This window comes from Musca autumnalis, unplaced genomic scaffold, assembly GCF_047663935.1.
Source record: "Musca autumnalis isolate F117 unplaced genomic scaffold, ASM4766393v1 scaffold_2, whole genome shotgun sequence".
Taxonomy (NCBI): Eukaryota; Metazoa; Arthropoda; class Insecta; order Diptera; family Muscidae; genus Musca; species Musca autumnalis.
The window spans coordinates 167147586-167166016 of NW_027411755.1; the positions used below are offsets into that span (position 1 = coordinate 167147586).

The following is an 18431-nucleotide window of genomic DNA, read 5'->3' on the forward strand; positions in this document are numbered from 1 at the left end:
CATATTAAATAGTAATACGAATAAAATTATGAGCGGAAATAAGTAAGATTAAGCAATTATACATTTCTTCATTTTCTTTTTCAGATTCATTTCAAGTTTCGTTTTCGATATTTGATGGAATATGTCCCCTACACATTAAAGAATGGACTAAAAATTAAATTTTGATGTCTTTTCCATAAATACTATCATCCGCTAAATACTATCCGATCATTATCTAAAATTATTGGCATCTTCCTCGTGCAAAAATTTGTCAGTATTAAACTATAACTACGAACTGTAGCGCAGTACGAACTCCACGTACATCAACACAATTGGTATCTTCGGAAAGGTAGAGAGAACGTCTTCCAAAATTAAATCACGTGGGCTGAACGTGTCTGCCACGAACAGTTATATAACATATATATTAAAAATATTACTAATTTCACATACAATTTACGATCCATTTTACCTGCTAAATACTATCTGATCATCATGCAAGCTTCTTCTTTGTCATAAACTCAAACTTTATTTAAAATTTCGCCGATCGGACCATTTTACGACAAACGGATAAAACATTTGTTTCTGGTCCATTTCACTTAAATATTTAACAAACATCACCAATAAAAAGTAAAGTAAGTAAGTATTCTGGTCTGAAGCTGTCCTCCAAATTTCGTGAGGATCGGTCCATAATTGCGGACTGGAATTTGATTACAATTTATAATGGACAGACGGACGGACACACATCGCTATATCGTTTTATCTCGTCGAGATATGAGAAATGGTATACCACATTGGGGGTATACGACGAATATTTAGCGGTGTTACATGAAGTCTTAGCAAAACAAACTTATAATACCCTTCCCACATTGTGGAGTAGTGTATAAATATATCTATATTAACTCAAAAAATCTGTAAGCGTGTTTTAAAACCGTAGTAAACGTACTCGTCAGGCTCAACAATACATTTAACAATACTACGCGATGTAGATTTTAAAGTACGTACATTAGGGTTATGACTTTTTGACATTTTTCCTCAAAAATGATTTCCTGTAGCAAGGATGAATGAACTTTTGCCTATTAATCACTATGCTATCGTTTATTCCATTGAAATATAAAAAAAGTTCACGCACAAATAGATTTTAAAAAAATATTTTTTTGAAAAAATATATGAAATGAAAAAAAATTTGTTTTCAAAAAATTATTTTTTGTTGCACGAATGAATAAATATAAGCCTACTAATAACTATAATAACGTTTATTTCATTCAAATTTAAAAAAAGTCGCGAAAAAAGTCACTTTGAAAAAATTTTAAATTTTTTGTTTTTTGTTAAAAAATTATATTTTTGAATAAAAGCGTTTACGACATTTTTACGATTCTCAGAATTGATGAAAAATAGTGAGAAATAAATTTTATGTCATTTTAATAATCTCATGTGGCTCTAAAGTTTATTTTCAATTATATATCTGTTTTCAGTGACTTCAAAAAATTGTCCCTAATTTTGATAAATTCAAATTTTAAAATCATTTTGTGCGTGAGGTTTTTTCACCGAATCACCTTATAATTAAGATTTTATGTAATCTTATGGCAAAACTCATCACGCTATGATACAGGGATATGAGGTTGTAAAAAAGTCATAACCCTAACGTACATATTTTGGAAGATTGGAAATCTTTTCTGCCAACAATATTAGTAAGTTATTAGCAGCCTGATTGCTGATATTGTTCACAGAAACCCAACGAGCTAAACGTTCTACGCAGTCTGAAGGCTCGACTTCAATCGAATCTTCGGGCAATTTGTGCCCACTACTTTCAGCGACGTAAACCCGCGCCATATGACATTTACCCTTAAAGTCCCTTCATCTCGTATATTTTGCGCACCACGATTATGTGCTTCGCTTTACACAAATATGCCTACTTCTTTCTATAAGGCATGTCAAACTCACAATAAAGTGTAGCGATTACTATTTACACAACTTGTAAATTCAAATTTTCAAAATGATTTTAATTTTAAAACATTAAATTTGTCAAACATTTCAAAATATTTAATTTATACCTACACTATGGAAAAAACTTGGCATTTTAGATTCTCAAAATATTATTATTATTATTATTATTATTATTATTATTATTATTATTATTATTATTATTATTATTAGTATTATTATTATTATTGTTATTATTATTATTATTATTATCATTATTATTATTATTATTATTATTATCATTATTATTATTATTATTATTATTATTATTATTATTACCCGGGAATGTCTGTCATTTAAATTAACGCCGTTTTTTCTTTCTTAGTTTTCGTTATGTCGCTTTAGCAATGGATGAGTTGATGTTACCCGATTTTCAAATGTAGTCAATTTCATTTCTTAGAATTCAATAATTTGCATTGTTTTATATCCACCCACGTCATTGATGACATTACAATTTGTAATTATATCAGATGCAAGCAGGAACAATTCAAATCAATTGACAAATTTTCAAAGTAATGTCGTTGTGCGTTATTGATTATTACGGAATGCTATTTAGTTGCAGGCAGGTCAAGTTCGATGATGGGCCCCCATCTTCCAGTAATGTATCTTCCAGTAATACATATATAAGCTGTATATTAAACATTTTCACAATTTTCACACAAAAGTTGTGGTATTATCTGATCAGTATCTCAAATTGCAGGCATCCTCTTTGTTATATACTCTTACCTTAGTTAAAGTTTCAAGGTGATCGGACTATTATTGCGACCTACAGAGCAGCTACAAAATCGGAAAAAATTATCGAAAATAACAATAGGCATATTCTATATTCTGGTCTGAACCCGATCTCCATGCAAAAGTTCGTGACGATCGGTCCATAATTGCTGCCTGGAGTTTGATTACAGTTTTTAATGGACCAAACGACGGGCGGACACACATCTCAAAATCGTTTTATCTCGTCGAGATATTAAGATTGTTATACCACATTGAAGGTCTAGGACTGATATTTCGCGGTGTTACATGCATTTTTCCAAAACAAACTTATAATAACCGTTCCACATAGTGGTGTAGGTTATAAAAATATGTTCATATGTTTAAGATTGCTTCAAAAAAATATGTTCTTTCGTACTTATATGAAGCAGAACAAAAATGCGTTGTTATAGTTATTAGCTTTATTCTTGAAAGAAACTTTTGTGGATTTAACTTGTTGACAAATCTTTTGTCATTTCCTGATTCTGTAGAATCATAATAGGATTCTGGATTCTGTCTTTGAAAAGACGGTATACTCAGCGATCCCACTGAGTTGTCTTTGAATTTGCTTTTCTCCCCAACTCACTGTGTACGTGAACAAAAGCAAACGACAAACTTTAATTAATTTCTCCTTAGAGACGAGCTTACTGACCAAGATGCTTTTTGAAAAAGGAAAGCCGACGATACGAACCCACACAATCACCACTGTGTGACATGACATGTTTCGCCTTTGGTTTAGGAAGGCTCCTTATACACATCGATTGTTGTTTTTTTCATTCATACCCTGTAGGAAATGTCAATAGAGAATCTATACTGACTTACTACTAACATTGTCAACAGTACTACTGACAAACTGTAGACAACTCATGTAATTTCCTATGGACAATTTGTATGAACGTGTCATTCGAAAGTCAGTAGTGACATTGGAACTAGTATGTTAGTAGTTTCTGAGGGTCATGTGTTGACATTGGATGCAGTAAGTCAATAGAGACATTGGATGTAGTGAGTCAATAGTTCATAAAGGGTCATATGGAGCCATTGGTACCAGATTTTCACTACTAAGTTTTTTGGCCTATTTGGAACTACCCTGTAGGAAGTGTGGGGTCATGTGTTGACATGTCTAATATGGTGACAAAGTCAACACTTTGTCACCAGGTTGTCAACTATTGATACCTTTACCTTAATAAGAAGAAGCATTGTGTATATTGACAGATGATAGCCCAACGAAGCATCTTTTTTTATACCCTCCACCATAGGATGGGGGTATATTAAGTTTGTCACTACGTTTGTAACTACTCGAAATAATCATTGTAGACCCCACAAAGTATATATATTCTTGATCAGCGTGCAAATCTACATCGATATAGCCATGTCCGTCCGTCTGTCTGTCTGTCCGTCTGTGGAAATCACTCTAGCGTCCGAACGGATTGACGTAGGTTGATGAAATTTTAGGAAAATATGTTATATTTACGTAGGACTTTTGGTATTGAAAGCGGGCTATGTAGGTCCACGCTTTCGTATAGCCCCCATACAAAATGACGCGTGACGCGTCGTCGTTTCAAGGAATTTTTAAGATATTTGGCCCATTTTACCACCGAATTGGTTGTAATTTGGTACTTTGTGTCTACAGAGGCCAAAAAATATTCCTACCAAAGTTGGGTTATATAGGTCCACGTTTTGGTATAGCCCCCATATAAGGCCCCATATAAAGTACGCGTCATTTTAATATATTTTGAATGTATTAGACCCATTTGACCACAGAATTGGTTGTAATTTGGTATTTTGTGTCTTCAGAGGCCAGAAAACATTTCTACCAAAGTTGGGTTATATAGGTCCACGTTTTGGTATAGTCCCCACATAAGACCCCTTATAAAGTACGCGTCATTTTAATATATTTTGAATGTATTAGACCCATTTGACCAAAGAACCGGTTGTAACTTTGTATTTGGTGTTTCCAGAGGCTAAGAAACATTTCTACCATAAAATGTTTATATAGGTCCGCGTGTTGATATAGCCCCCATAATACAATATCTCCCGATTTTCGATATTTTGAACGTTTTAGCCTCACTATCACACCGATATGGCTGAAATTTGGTATTTAGTCTTCTTTAGGCGTATAAAACTTTCCCCCAGAAATTTGTAGGTATAGGTCCACGCCATCATATAGCCCCCATAGAACGGTACCTTCCGAATTTCGGTATTTTGAAGGTTGTGGCCACATTAATCCACCGAAATGGCTGAAATTTGTGGTGGAGGGTATAAAAAGTTCGGCCCGACCGAACTTAACGCTTTTCTTACTTGTTAATTTTTTTAATTGTTTGGCGTAAAATAATTTTTGCGGTTGGTGAAAAAAGTGTTTTTGTAAAAATCAATAAAATATCGTGAAAACTTAAAGCATATAATTTCAATAACAAGTATGAGCAAAAGAAAATATAAAAGACATGTGAAAAATAAACAATTCTATAGCAAAGTACGAATTCTGAGGCGACTAACAACATTTGTGGTGAAATTTTGATAATTAGACATTATGTGGAACCTTTAGAGAAGATTGTGGTGCCTGATGTATATATTGTCCCGTCTCGCTGGAAATGCTGAATGCAACTAAACATAATAATGAATTACAATGTTGAAGAATTATTTGGCAAAAATCGATTGTGAGATTTTGCCAATGTTATACAGCTGTAATAGGCAAGCAAATTTAAGGACATATTTTTTATTTATGTTTATTTATACATGTTTATTCTTTCCAATTCCTAGATGTTATATGAACATTCAGCAAATCGCCTGATAAAACGTTAAGTGCAACAGAAGAAGAACTATTTTAAGCAGACAAGTCATTGGTGCGACTTGGCCAAGAAAATAAAACGAAAACGTTTGGCTTAACTCTAGTTTAGTAAAAACTCTCCGATTTTTTTGAAATTTTTTCCAGAGGTAGATATTGTTGCGCTGATCACGGAAATGTATAATTTTCTTGGGGGACGGACCCGGTTACCCGGTTATTGGACCCGAAGTCCGGGTACAAAACCCGGGTGGGACACGGCTCTACTGAACCGATTGCTACAAAATGAGTATCATTGGAAAGCTTATGGAAATACCTATCCAACAAGTGGTCATATGATGGTTATTTCCAGATGGTCAGGTGATATAACCCAAAAACTGATTTTTGGACCCGGATTTTTCCATAAAACCTTCAAAAGGTCGAAAATGAGCCCATTATGGGCGCCCGCTTAATGTATGTCAGATTATAGCTCGCACTTTAACCCATTTTGTAGCAATCGGTTCAGTAGAGCCGTGTCCCACCCGTGTTTTGTACCCGGACTTTCGGGCCCAATAACCGGGTAACCGGGTCCGTCCCCCAAGAAAATTATACATTTCCGTGATCAGCGCAACAATATCTACCTCTGGAAAAAATGCCAAAAAAATCGGAGAGTTTTTACTAAACTAGAGTTGTTCCCTTATGTGGAATCTTTGGCGTAGCCATTTAAAAAGTTAAAAATACTGTAATACGCAATTTGTACATTTTTAGCATTTTCAATATTATTTGTTTTATTCTTTAATGAAATATAGTAGCTGTGTTCCAGAACTAAAAAGTTTTTACAATTTTTACGACCTTTACACATTTTACTCGAAAAAGCGTTCCCGTACACAAAAAAGTTGTAAAATGTTCACTTCTCTTTAAACAAAAATGGCGCTGAACGACGCTCTCTTTAAAAACTTTTTACACGACAAATTTGGGCGAGTAAAAAAATAGTAACATTGTTGCCGGCGTCTGATTGGCTGATACGCCGACTTTGACATTTGTTCCAGTTCTTTTGACGTATTTTCCACTTTTCCGTTCCCGAACTATTTCAAAACAAGTAAAAAAGCATTAAGTTCGGCCGGGCCGAACTTTTCATACCCTCCACCATAAAATATTCATTCCTGTCCCCAACTTTAAGTGAGTACGTTAAAATGTCAGATAATGTACATAAAATGCTTCATTCGGGAGGCCCTTTTTTATGGTGCCTATATATAATTGTTGACAATTTTTGGAGGGCTAGAAATTGGGAGGTACTCTTATATAGGGGTTATAATAAAACATGGGCCTATGTTGACAGTTTTTGATGGGAGCCTTTAATGTCAAGTAACTCCTAATTCGGTTAAAAAATTTAGCTAGAATCCTCAAAATATCGAAAATCGGTACATAACGTGGGAACTTCAAATGTCATTAACAGCTAGTTCGGAGGTATCTGGGCTATACGAAAATATGAACTTAAATGAACAATTTTTGTTGCAGAATTTTTGTTGACTTTTAAATTTCAAATTACAGAAAGTTCGTCCAAAAAATAAAGCTAAGGTACGGAAAATCGGGAGGTTTGTTTTGGGGCTATACAAAAACATGGACCTACGTTCGGTTAAACATTTTAAGTAAAATCCTCAAAGTACCGAAAATAGGAAAGTATCGTTATATTGGGGCTATGTTGAAAATTGTTAATGCAGATGTGTGGTGACCCCTACAACCTTCAAATGTCAAATTACAGTTATTTCTGTTAAAAATTGTAGCTAAAATTGCCAAATTACTGAAAATTGGGAGGTACCGTTACATGGGAGCTATATCCGAACATGGACCTATGTTGAAAATTTTTGATGGAGAGGTGTTGTGACCACTAAGAACTTCAAATGTCAAATTACTGCTTGTTCGGTTTAATATTGTAGCTAAAATCATCAAATTACTGAAAATCGGGAGGTACCGTTATATGGGGGCTTTCTTGACAATTTTTGGTGGAGAGGCGTGGTGACCACTAAGAATTTCAAATGTCAAATGTTCAAATTACAGATAATTCGGTTAAAACTTCTTGGTAAAATTCTCAAAATACCTGAAATCGGGCGGTAACGTTATATGAGGGCTATTCCAAAACATGTACCTATGTCCACTAGTTATATAAGTTTATTGACATTTAAGAACCCTAAATGTCAATTGATAGCTAAATCGGTCTGAAAATGTAGATAAAAACGTCAAAATGCCGTAAATCGGGGGTACCGTTATATGGGGGCTATACCAAAACTTGGACCTAGGTCCACAACTTTCGTTATATAAGTTTAGTTACACTTAAGAACCCTAAATGTCAAATTATAGCAATATCGGTCTGAAAATGTAGCTAAAAACGTCAAAATACCGTAAATCGGGGGTACCGTTATATGGGGGCTATACTAAAACGTGGACCTATGTCCACAAGTTTTGTCACATAAGTTTATTGACATTTAAGAACTTCAAATGTCAAATTATAGCTAAATCGGTCTGAAAATGTAGCTAAACCCGTCAAAATACCGTAAATCGGGGGGTACCGTTATATGGGGGCTATACCAATACGTGGACCTATGTCCACAACTTTTGTTGTATAAGTTTATTGACTTTTAAGAACCCCAAATGTCAAATTATAGCTAAATCGGTCTGAAAATGTAGCTAAACCCGTCAAAATACCGTAAATCGGGGGGTACCGTTATATGGGGGCTATACCAAAACGTGGACCTATGTCCACAAGTTTTGTTATATATGTTTGTTGACACTTAAGAACCCTAAATGTCAAATTATAGCCAAATCGGTCTGAAAATGTAGCTAAAAACGTCAAAATACCGTAAATCGGGGGGTACCGTTATATGGGGGCTATACCAAAACGTGGACCGATATAGCCCATCATCGAACTTGACCTGCCTGCAAACAAAAGACGCATTTTCCCAAAATTTCAGCGTCCTATCTCTATTTTTGTGGATGTTAGAGTGATTACCACAGACGGACGGACGGACGGACGTGCTCAGATCGACTTAGAATTTTACCCTGATGAAGAATATATATACTTTATAGGGTCGCAAATGAGTATTTCAATGCGTTACAAACGGAAAAACAAACTTAATATACCCTCCATACTATGGTGGAGGGTATAAAAACTTGTGTGTGAGAACAAATTTTTTGCAGTTCTCTCTTTTACGAGTTTTACTATTAAAAAGTACGGGAACGAAGCTAGTATTTAAACAAATGTGTAGCTTCATCTCCTTATTAAACGTACTATATAGCTGTTTTATCTATGAAAAGTTCCAAATAAGCTAAAAAATTTAGTATTGAAAATCTGGTACTATTGACTCACTACCCCCAATGTCTATACTGACTCACTACCTCCAATGTCTATACGGACTCACTACCTCCATTGTCTATACTGACTCACTACCTCCAATGTCAACACATGGTTCCTCAGGAACTACTGACTTACTATTGACATACTAGTTCCATTGTCAGTACTGACTTTCGAATGACACGTTCATACAAAATGTCTATAGGAAATTACATTAGTTGTCTACAGTTTGTCAGTAGTACTGTTGACAATGTCAGTAGTAAGTCAGTATAGATTCACTATTGACATTTCCTACAGGGTATTTATAGATTAAAATGCTATATAGTACGTTTAATAAGACGATGAACTTACACTTTTGTTTAAATAGTATATTTTGTTAAAGAAAAAACATATAATATTGAAAATGGTTTTTTATACCCTACCCATTGTGTGTTAGTGCATTTGTATGTAACATGCATAAGGAAAAGAGCTAGACCCATAGTTCCTTCAAGGGATATGCATAGAATCACTTTCTGAGTTGATTTATGCATGTCCGTCCGTCTGTCTGTCCGTTCGCAACATACAGATCGCATTTATTGTCCATTTTGGCTGAAAATTTGGGAAGATATTTTTTTAGAAGTCGGAAGAACGCTATTGCTTTTGGTTGCACCAAACACGCTATACATGTTCGATTTTGATGAAATTTGGAATGTGTAACTGAATTCGGTCTAGAAATGAATGTGCCAAATTTTATCGAAATCGGTTCAGATGTGAATATAGTTCCTATATATATTTTCGGCCGATTTCACGTATTTTCTGCACCAAATACGCTATATATCGTTTCTGTCCCTACGCATTTAGGGTTGAAAATATTGAAAAATTAATTCTTAGAAACTGAATAAGTAAAAAAATGTCCTTAAACGAGGCTCGAAAATCAAAATAAAATATTCTACATATTAATATGAAAAAAATTGGTCGCAAGGTGGAAATACTCATTAGCGTGGCGTGTCCCGAGTCGTTTGGTGTACGCCGAGTTATTCTAGAAAAATGAACAATGTCTATTTTAATTTGATAAATATGACTTTATTTTTTTAAAGTATGATTTTGAGACATTTAAGTCGTGTCCCTATTATTTTTGTAATCTGTCAATGTAACCACAATTCTCGTTAGTTTTAAAGATAATCGACAGAAGTGAAAGATATAGTCAGTTGTTTGAGAACTGTTGAAGTGTTTAGTGTTTTTTGTGCATGTTTGCGAAAATTTGTCATTCCCGTGAGGAATTTATATTATAATTTCCGTTATTTATATTATAATTTCCAAATCTATGGTAATTGTGTATTTATTTCTTAATCCTTCATTGAATTATATTATATTTTCCCAGAAAAAATTCGGATACGTTAGTCATTATGTAGCCTATTACAAAGTAATGTATACAAAAATAAATACTTATATTACCCCTTCCTAAGTAACGAGTACGGTGGCACAGAGCTAGTGTGTCCGACTACAAATCAGAGGGTAGTGTGTTCGCCGGAAGTTCGTGTGTTTAAATGCGGCAGATGGCGAAATAAAAATAAAATAAAATAAAAACAAGTAAGAAAAGTCTATAGTCGGATGGAGCCGACCATGGGATACCCACTATCCCTGGACAATCGCTCTCCACGGAACTTCTTTTCAATGATTGTGAAAATTTAATTATCAAATATCAGAGATGTAATGTATAATACTTATGACCAAAACCAAAAAGTTATCTAGCATGACAAAGACATTTTTGTCGCAGGAAAGGAAAATTTAGTTCACACAAACTAAAATGTAATAAAACCCACTTATGTAGTACTACTACTTCCGGCGTTTAACCGCTACGTTATTGAAATTTTTACCAATTTCACACAAAAGTTTCAGTGCATTTTACCCGCTAAGTATTATCTGATCTTCACGTTGGTTTGTACGCTTATTTTTCATCATAAACTCAAACTTTCCAGCGAGACGGGACAATATATTTGTCAGGCTTCACAATCTCCTCTAAAGGCCTGCGTACATAAGCTGCTCTGCCTGATTGCCTTGCTTTCCTGCTTCATTTTTGACATAATAAAAATAAAAGAATAAAGAAGGCCGAGGAAATTTCGAACTGGGTTGCCCTTTTCTTTTTTATTCTTTTATCAGAAGTAAGCAAGGTAAGCAGGCAAGGAAGTACGCAGGCCTTAAAGGTTCCAAAAAATGTTTAATTGTCAAAGTTTTATCACAAATGTTGTCAGCCGCCTCAGAATTTGTGTTTTGATATAGAATTGTATATTGTTTGTTTTTTATAATTTCTTTTGCTCATACTTGTTGTTATTAAAATTATATACCCTAAGTTTAATCACACTTTAAATTCATGGTATTTTATAGATTTTTCACAAAAACACCTTTTTCACGAACAGCCAAAATTATTTACACTAAACAATTAAGAAAATGATGAAAAAAGTAAGAAGATGCTTCGTTGTGCTATCAGCTGTCAATATAAACAATGCTTCTTCTTATTAAGGTAAAAGTATCAATTGTTGACTTTGTCACCATAATAGCGGATAAAGTGGTGACATGTCGACACATGATCCCATGCTTCCTACAGGATACATACACACATGTTTAAGTATTGATGTAATTACTCTGTTCGCCACGGTATAAAGTTGACGGGCATAGAATTCCTCATTATATTATTTATTGCATAATTTATTCAATCATTCAATATCAATTGTGATAATTGTAAATACATATTTCCTGATTTTTTTCCAGGAAAATCCCGTGGCAAAATATCGAGATGTCTCGGGAATTTCCTACCCAAAACCGTAGTCACAATGAAGCTGAAAGTAAGTCCTTGTATGTGAAATTAAATGCCTTAAATGTTTAGTCTGTATTATAATTATTGCCGCTACTTCTTATTTTATTATTTGTTTACGCTATTCTTCTTGATTTACTTGTTGTCATACGTTAGTATACGTTTTCATCATTGGACCGAATCGCCTGTAAATTCATTTGAAATATTTACCATATCAATCAACGACCGGCTGTTATCAGTATTTTAATGCACCATGGATCAGGTTTATGACGTGACATTATCAATATTCGTATTCGCAGTAAAAACCCACAAACGTAAATATTCTTCCAATAACATTGATTTGGTGTGCATTGATTTAATAACTTGTAAACAGCCCGTCTCATCTCATTACGAATTTTGCACGGGAGAGCTTAAGTTTTGTACATTTCAAATCCGATTTAAAAATATAATAAGTTAAAAATAAAAAATTTACAAAAAAATGAATATAAAATTAAAGTGTATTTTTTATGGAATTGCTCTATTAACACTTGCTGTTAATACAGAAGCGAGAGGTGGAGGCCGTGGTGGTAGAGGTGGTAGTAGAGGAGGAAGTCACGGTCATAGTAGCCATAGCAGTGGAGGAAGCAGCAGCAGTAGTCACTCTAGTGGCAGCCATGGAAGTGGCAGTAGTGGTAGTGGATCTAGCAGCCATTCAAGTGGGAGTTATGGCAGTAGTGGCGGATATGGTAGTCATTCTAGTGGCAGTTATGGAAGTGATAGTCACAGTTATGGCGGTAGTGACAGCCATGGAAGCAGTAGCGGTTATGGTAGTAATTATGGTGGAACTAAAAGCGGAGGTTTCGACAGCATTGGAAATTCTAAAACACATTCAATTGACTCCACCTTATCGTGGAAACCATACGAAACATCTTATTCGATTCCTCATTTCAATTCATATGGTATGAATCATCACGGTTATGGGAATTCGGATTCTTCGAGAAAAATTGGTAAGTATTTTAAATAAAACAAGTAAAAAACTATCAGTCGGCTTTGCCGACAGAGATATACACTCAAACTATGTGAATTGAAACTTTCATCTATTGACAATATCGAATTTAATACCGGCTACGCAGAGTTTGTGGCCCTTTTTAGAAGTATGAACTTGTCGACAAAAAATATATTTGGTTTGAAGCTCAAAAGTGTTGCCGAGGATGTACTGGAAGACATAGTCCATTTTGGAAGTTGATCTTATTTTAGGAGTTATTCCTTTCAATAGATATTGTGCCCAACAGTCATTTCAGTTGGTCACCGTATAACTTGGAAGTTATGGACCACGATGTCAGGAAGCATGGACATAATATCGCATAAACAGGACCCCACAAGGAGTAGAATCGGTATAATTTTCCAAAAGATATTCGAACGAATCCTAAACTGCACTTGAACAAAAATGTTGAACTTTTGTGGGGGAGGTACCCTAAGGAGAAGACCGATATCGACCATTTCTGAAGTAAATCTAAATTTGAACAACATATTAGGAGATCCAAAGTTTGGGCGGTTGCTCCGTTCAACAGATATAGCGCGCTCGATTTTAATAACGTTTTTTAACACTTAGGTGTTGTGAGGTACCGAAAGGTGCGCACCGTTAGTGCTCATCTTCAAACTTAAACTTAGTTTGGACAAAATATTACTAAGGCCAAATATTGGTCCGAATAGGCTGATCTGCTCGAGAGTTATCGTACGCATGGTTCCATAGGGGCTTTTACTGCTTTCGGGCTATTTTCTTAGGAAATATGTACTTTCTCAGGAAATTTGGGGCGTCGAATACAAGTTGTTACAACAAAGATAAAAGCGATTCGAAAGCAGGCCTTAAACTGTAATATTCCGAAATTTTGTGTGGGAGGTACCTGAAGGAAATAAAATATATAGCCCACATTCGAACCTGAACTATATCTCGTAGAAATATTACGATGTGCAACGTATGGACCAAATCCGTTTCTGCCTTTAGGAGTTATAGTGCGCACAAATTTTCGAACTTTTGTGGGGGAGGTACCTAAAGGAATGGACCGATATGGTTCATCTTCGGACTTAAACTAAGTTCGGACAAAACATTACGATGGCCAAATTTTAGACCGAATCGGCATATCAGTTCAAGAGTTATCGCGCGCTCGAACCTCTACATAAGGTGCCATAGGGACTTTTTACAATTTTCGGGCTATTTTCACGAGAAGTTTGGACTTGTCCCTAATAAAACTTGTACCGTCGTAATGCGGGCAGCGAATACAAGTTTTTGCAACAAAAATCAAAGCTATTCGAGAACAAGTCCTAAACTGTGAAAAAAGTCCAAAAGATCTATCAAAATCCCTTTTCTTTTAGAAAGGGTCTAGCGAAGCACTCTTTCTTTCAGAAAGCATCTATTGAGGCGCCCTTTTCTTTTAGAAAGGGTCTAGCGAAGCACTCTTTCTTTCAGAAAGCATCTATTGAAGACCCTATTTTTTCAGAAAGGATCTATCGAAGAACCAGTTCTTTCAGAAAGGATCTATCGAAGAAACAATTCTTTCAGAAAGGGTCTATCTAAGCACCCTTTCTATCGAAGAAAGGATTTAAAGAAGCACCCTTTCCTTCAGAAAGGGTCCATCGAAGCACCCTTTCCTTCAGAAAGGGTCCATCGAAGCACCCTTTCCTTGAGAAAGGGTCTATCGAAGCACCCCTTCTTTGAGAAAGGGTCTATCGAAGCACCCTTTCTTTGAGAAAGTGTCTATCGAAGCAAACTTTCTTTGAGAAAGGGTCTATCGAAGCACCCCTTCTTTGAGAAAGGGTCTATCGAAGCACAATTTCTTTGAGAAAGGGTCTATCAAAGCACCCTTTCTTTGAGAAAGGATTTATTGAAGCACCCTTTCTTTGAGAAAGGATTTATTGAAGCACCCTTTCTTTGAGAAAGGATTTATTGAAGCACCCTTTCTTTGAGAAAGGATTTATTGAAGCACCCTTTCTTTGAGAAAGGGTCTATCGAAGCACCCTTTCTTTGAGAAAGGGTCTATCGAAGCACCCTTTCTTTGAAAAAGGGTCTATCGAAGCACCCTTTCTTTGAAAAGGGTCTATCGAAGCACCCTTTCTTTGAGAAAGGGTCTATCGAAGCACCCTTTCTTTGAGAAAGGGTCTATCGAAGCACCCTTTCTTTGAGAAAGGGTCTATCGAAGCACCCTTTCTTTGAGAAAGGGTCTATCGAAGCACCCTTTCTTTGAGAAAGGGTCTATCGAAGCACCCTTTCTTTGAGAAAGGGTCTATCGAAGCACCCTTTCTTTGAGAAAGGGTCTATCGAAGCACCCTTTCTTTGAGAAAGGGTCTATCGAAGCACCCTTTCTTTGAGAAAGGGTCTATCGAAGCACCCTTTCTTTGAGAAAGGGTCTATCGAAGCACCCTTTCTTTGAGAAAGGGTCTATCGAAGCACCCTTACTTTGAGAAAGGATCTATCGAAGCACCCTTTCTTTGAGAAAGGGTCTATCGAAGCACCCTTTCTTTGAGAAAGGGTCTATCGAAGCACCCTTTCTTTGAGAAAGGGTCTATCGAAGCACCCTTTCTTTTAGAAAGGGTCTATCGAAGCACCCTTTCTTTGAGAAAGGGTCTATCGAAGCACCCTTTCTTTGAGAAAGGGTCTATCGAAGCACCCTTTCTTTGAGAAAGGGTCTATCGAAGCACCCTTTCTTTGAGAAAGGGTCTATCGAAGCACCCTTTCTTTGAGAAAGGGTCTATCGAAGCACCCTTTCTTTGAGAAAGGGTCTATCGAAGCACCCTTTCTTTGAGAAAGGGTCTATCGAAGCACCCTTTCTTTGAGAAAGGGTCTATCGAAGCACCCTTTCTTTGAGAAACGGTCTATCGAAGCACCCTTTCTTTGAGAAAGGGTCTATCGAAGCACCCTTTCTTTGAGAAAGGGTCTATCGAAGCACCCTTTCTTTGAGAAAGGGTCTATCGAAGCACCCTTTCTTTGAGAAACGGTCTATCGAAGCACCCTTTGTTTGAGAAAGGGTCTATCGAAGCACCCTTTGTTTGAGAAAGGGTCTATCGAAGCACCCTTTGTTTGAGAAAGGGTCTATCGAAGCACCCTTTGTTTGAGAAAGGGTCTATCGAAGCACCCTTTTTTAAGAAAGGGTCTATCGAAGCACCCTTTCTTTGAGAAAGGGTCTATCGAAGCACCCTTTCTTTGAGAAAGGGTCTATCGAAGCACCCTTTCTTTGAGAAAGGGTCTATCGAAGTACCCTTTCTTTGAGAAAGGGTCTATCGAAGCACCCTTTCTTTGAGAAAGAGTCTATCGAAGCACCCTTTCTTTGAGAAAGGGTCTATCGAAGCACCTCTTCTTTCAGAAAGAGTCTATCGAAGCACCTTTTCTTTTAGAAAGGGTCTGTCGAAGCACCCTTTATTTCAGAAAGGGTCTATCTCAGCACCCTTTCTTTCAAACAGCGTCTATCAAAGCAACTTGGTTTTAGAAAGGGTCTAAAGAAGCGCCCTTTTTTTAGAAAGGGTTTATCGAAGCACCCTTTTTTCAGAAAGGGTCTCTGGAAGCAACCATTCTTCAGTAGCACCCTTTCTTAAGAAAGTGTCTATCGAAGCTACTTTTCTTCAGTAGCACCCTTTCTTTCAGAAAGGGTCTATCGAAGCACCTTTTCTTTCAGAAAGGGTCTATCGAAGCACCTTTTCTTTCAGAAAAGGTCTATCGAAGCACCTTTTCTTTTAGAAAGAGGTCTATCGAAGCACCCCTTCTTTCAGAAAGGGTCTATCGAAGCACCGTTTTCAGAAAGGTTCTAAAGAAGAACCCTTTCATTTAGAAAGGGTCTATCGAAGCACTTTTTCTTTCAGAAAGGGTCTATCGAAGCACCTTTTCTTTTAGAAAGAATCTATCGAAGCACCCCTTCTTTCAGAAAGGGTCTATCGAAGCACCGTTTTTAGAAAGGTTCTAAAGAAGAACATTTTCATTTAGAAAGGGTCTATCGAAGCACTTTTTCTTTCAGAAAGGGTCTATCGAAGCAACTTTTCTTTTAGAAAGAATCTATCGAAGCACCCCTTCTTTCAGAAAGGGTCTATCGAAGCACCGTTTTTAAAAAGTTTTTAGAAAGGGTCTATCGAAGCTCCTCTTCTTTCAGAAAGAGTCTATCGAAGCACCGTTTCTTTTAGAAAGGGTCCATCGAAGCACCCCTTCTTTCAGAAAGGGTCTATCGATGCACACTTTCTTTTAGAAAGCAACCTTTCTTTCAGAAGGGGTCTATCGAAGCACCCTTTCTTTCAGAAAGAGTCTATGCCGAGGCGAATGTGTGCTGCTTTATGAATAGTAGCAGGAAAACCTTGATTTAAAATCAATATATTTTTGGAGGTTAGGAAAAAAATTTGATTGAAAAAAGCCAATATTGAGTTGGCTTCTTTGGTTTATGGAACAAAGCAGACCGATACTTTCATACTTGTGTTACTGAAATTAATGAATTATTTTCTCTTAAATTTTCCAGATCGTGATGGCCTATTAAATGGTTATGCCACTGGCAGCATGTTTACACCAGACTTGCCACGTGAATACGAAAATCTCTTTTCGTATCGAAAACTATTTCATCATACACATAGTTCGGATGATAGTCGTCGAAATAGTTATCCATGGGATACAACAACAACGACAACAGAAAGAAATTCCTACAACTATCCCCTCTATGGAAATCCAAATTTAGATGAAATCTTAAGTACTATAAATAAAATAAATGTGGGTGGCTCTTCAATGTTGGAGTTGCCAAAAGTGTCAGACGAACCAATCACTACCAGCACCAGCACTACCACAGAGAAAAATCCATTAGATTTTTTTAATACATTCAACACGCATAACTATCAAAATGATAATGTAGATGATTTTTTGAGAAACTTACCACAAATTTTGAGAAGAACAGTGGATGAAACTATGAAAGCGATCGATCAAGTTGAATATAAAGACTCTATAGAAACAACAAGTACAGTAGGGGAAAATGCTGCAGATGATATAAGCACAACAAGTACCACAGAATTGCCAGTTACAACGACCACCATGCCAACAACAACTACACCTACATCTACAGAAGTTATAAATGTGGTGGTGCCTACTGATGTGGAAGACTCGACCACAAATTTGCCTCCTGTTACAGAATCAGCATTTGAAGCTGGGAAGGCAGAAATTTCCACACCGTATGGTGTGATTTGCTATCCATTGATTCAAAATAAAATTAATGAATTTGGGGTTAATGTAACAATTGAAACTATCGCATGTTATCCAGCACCAGAACCTATCAAATTGGAGAGTATACAAGAATAGAATTTGTTGTTTATAATAAACATTATTTTATTATTATTATTTTTTATATTTAGGTTTTTTTATTTCAAATATAAGTTATATTAAAATTAAAATAAAGTTTTCACGATTTTGCTTGGAAACCGCAAGTCCTATTCAAATAGGATAAGAGCAAATGTTGTAGCTGTGAAAATTCTCTACAAGATTGACCTTTATAACTCTTTCTTAGGTTTTACCATTTCTGAGATGTAGAAGTTGAAATTGGGATAATGAACTGACTTTACCGTCTCCTTACAAAGCAATGTCATGCACGGTGCGCCTTAACTAACTTTAAGTGGAAGGTGCTTACACCTGCGAAGTTTTTGCAGATTCTGAATCTTCAATGTTCATACATAAGAAAAATAAAAAAGAAACATGAAAAAATCGGTAGAAGGATTTTTAAATAAATCGCGGTAAAATTTCACATGTTAGACAGCAATTCCTTTATCTAACTGCTACACTGATATAATTTGCATCAAGTGAGAGGTCAAGGGTTGGTTTTCAAGTTTAGTTTTCA

General features: G+C 36.0%; 1 protein-coding gene across 1 annotated transcript; it reads left to right on the plus strand.

The window, feature by feature from the left end:
• Nucleotides 1-11947: 11947 nt before the first annotated feature.
• Nucleotides 11948-17947, plus strand: LOC141393169 (uncharacterized). The gene is made up of 2 exons (XM_073966125.1): nt 11948-12590; nt 17076-17947. The coding sequence occupies exons 1-2, from the start codon at nt 12083-12085 to the stop codon at nt 17897-17899; spliced, it is 1332 nt and encodes a 443-aa protein (XP_073822226.1). The 5' UTR covers nt 11948-12082; the 3' UTR covers nt 17900-17947.
• The last annotated feature ends 484 nt before the right edge of the window (nt 17948-18431 follow it).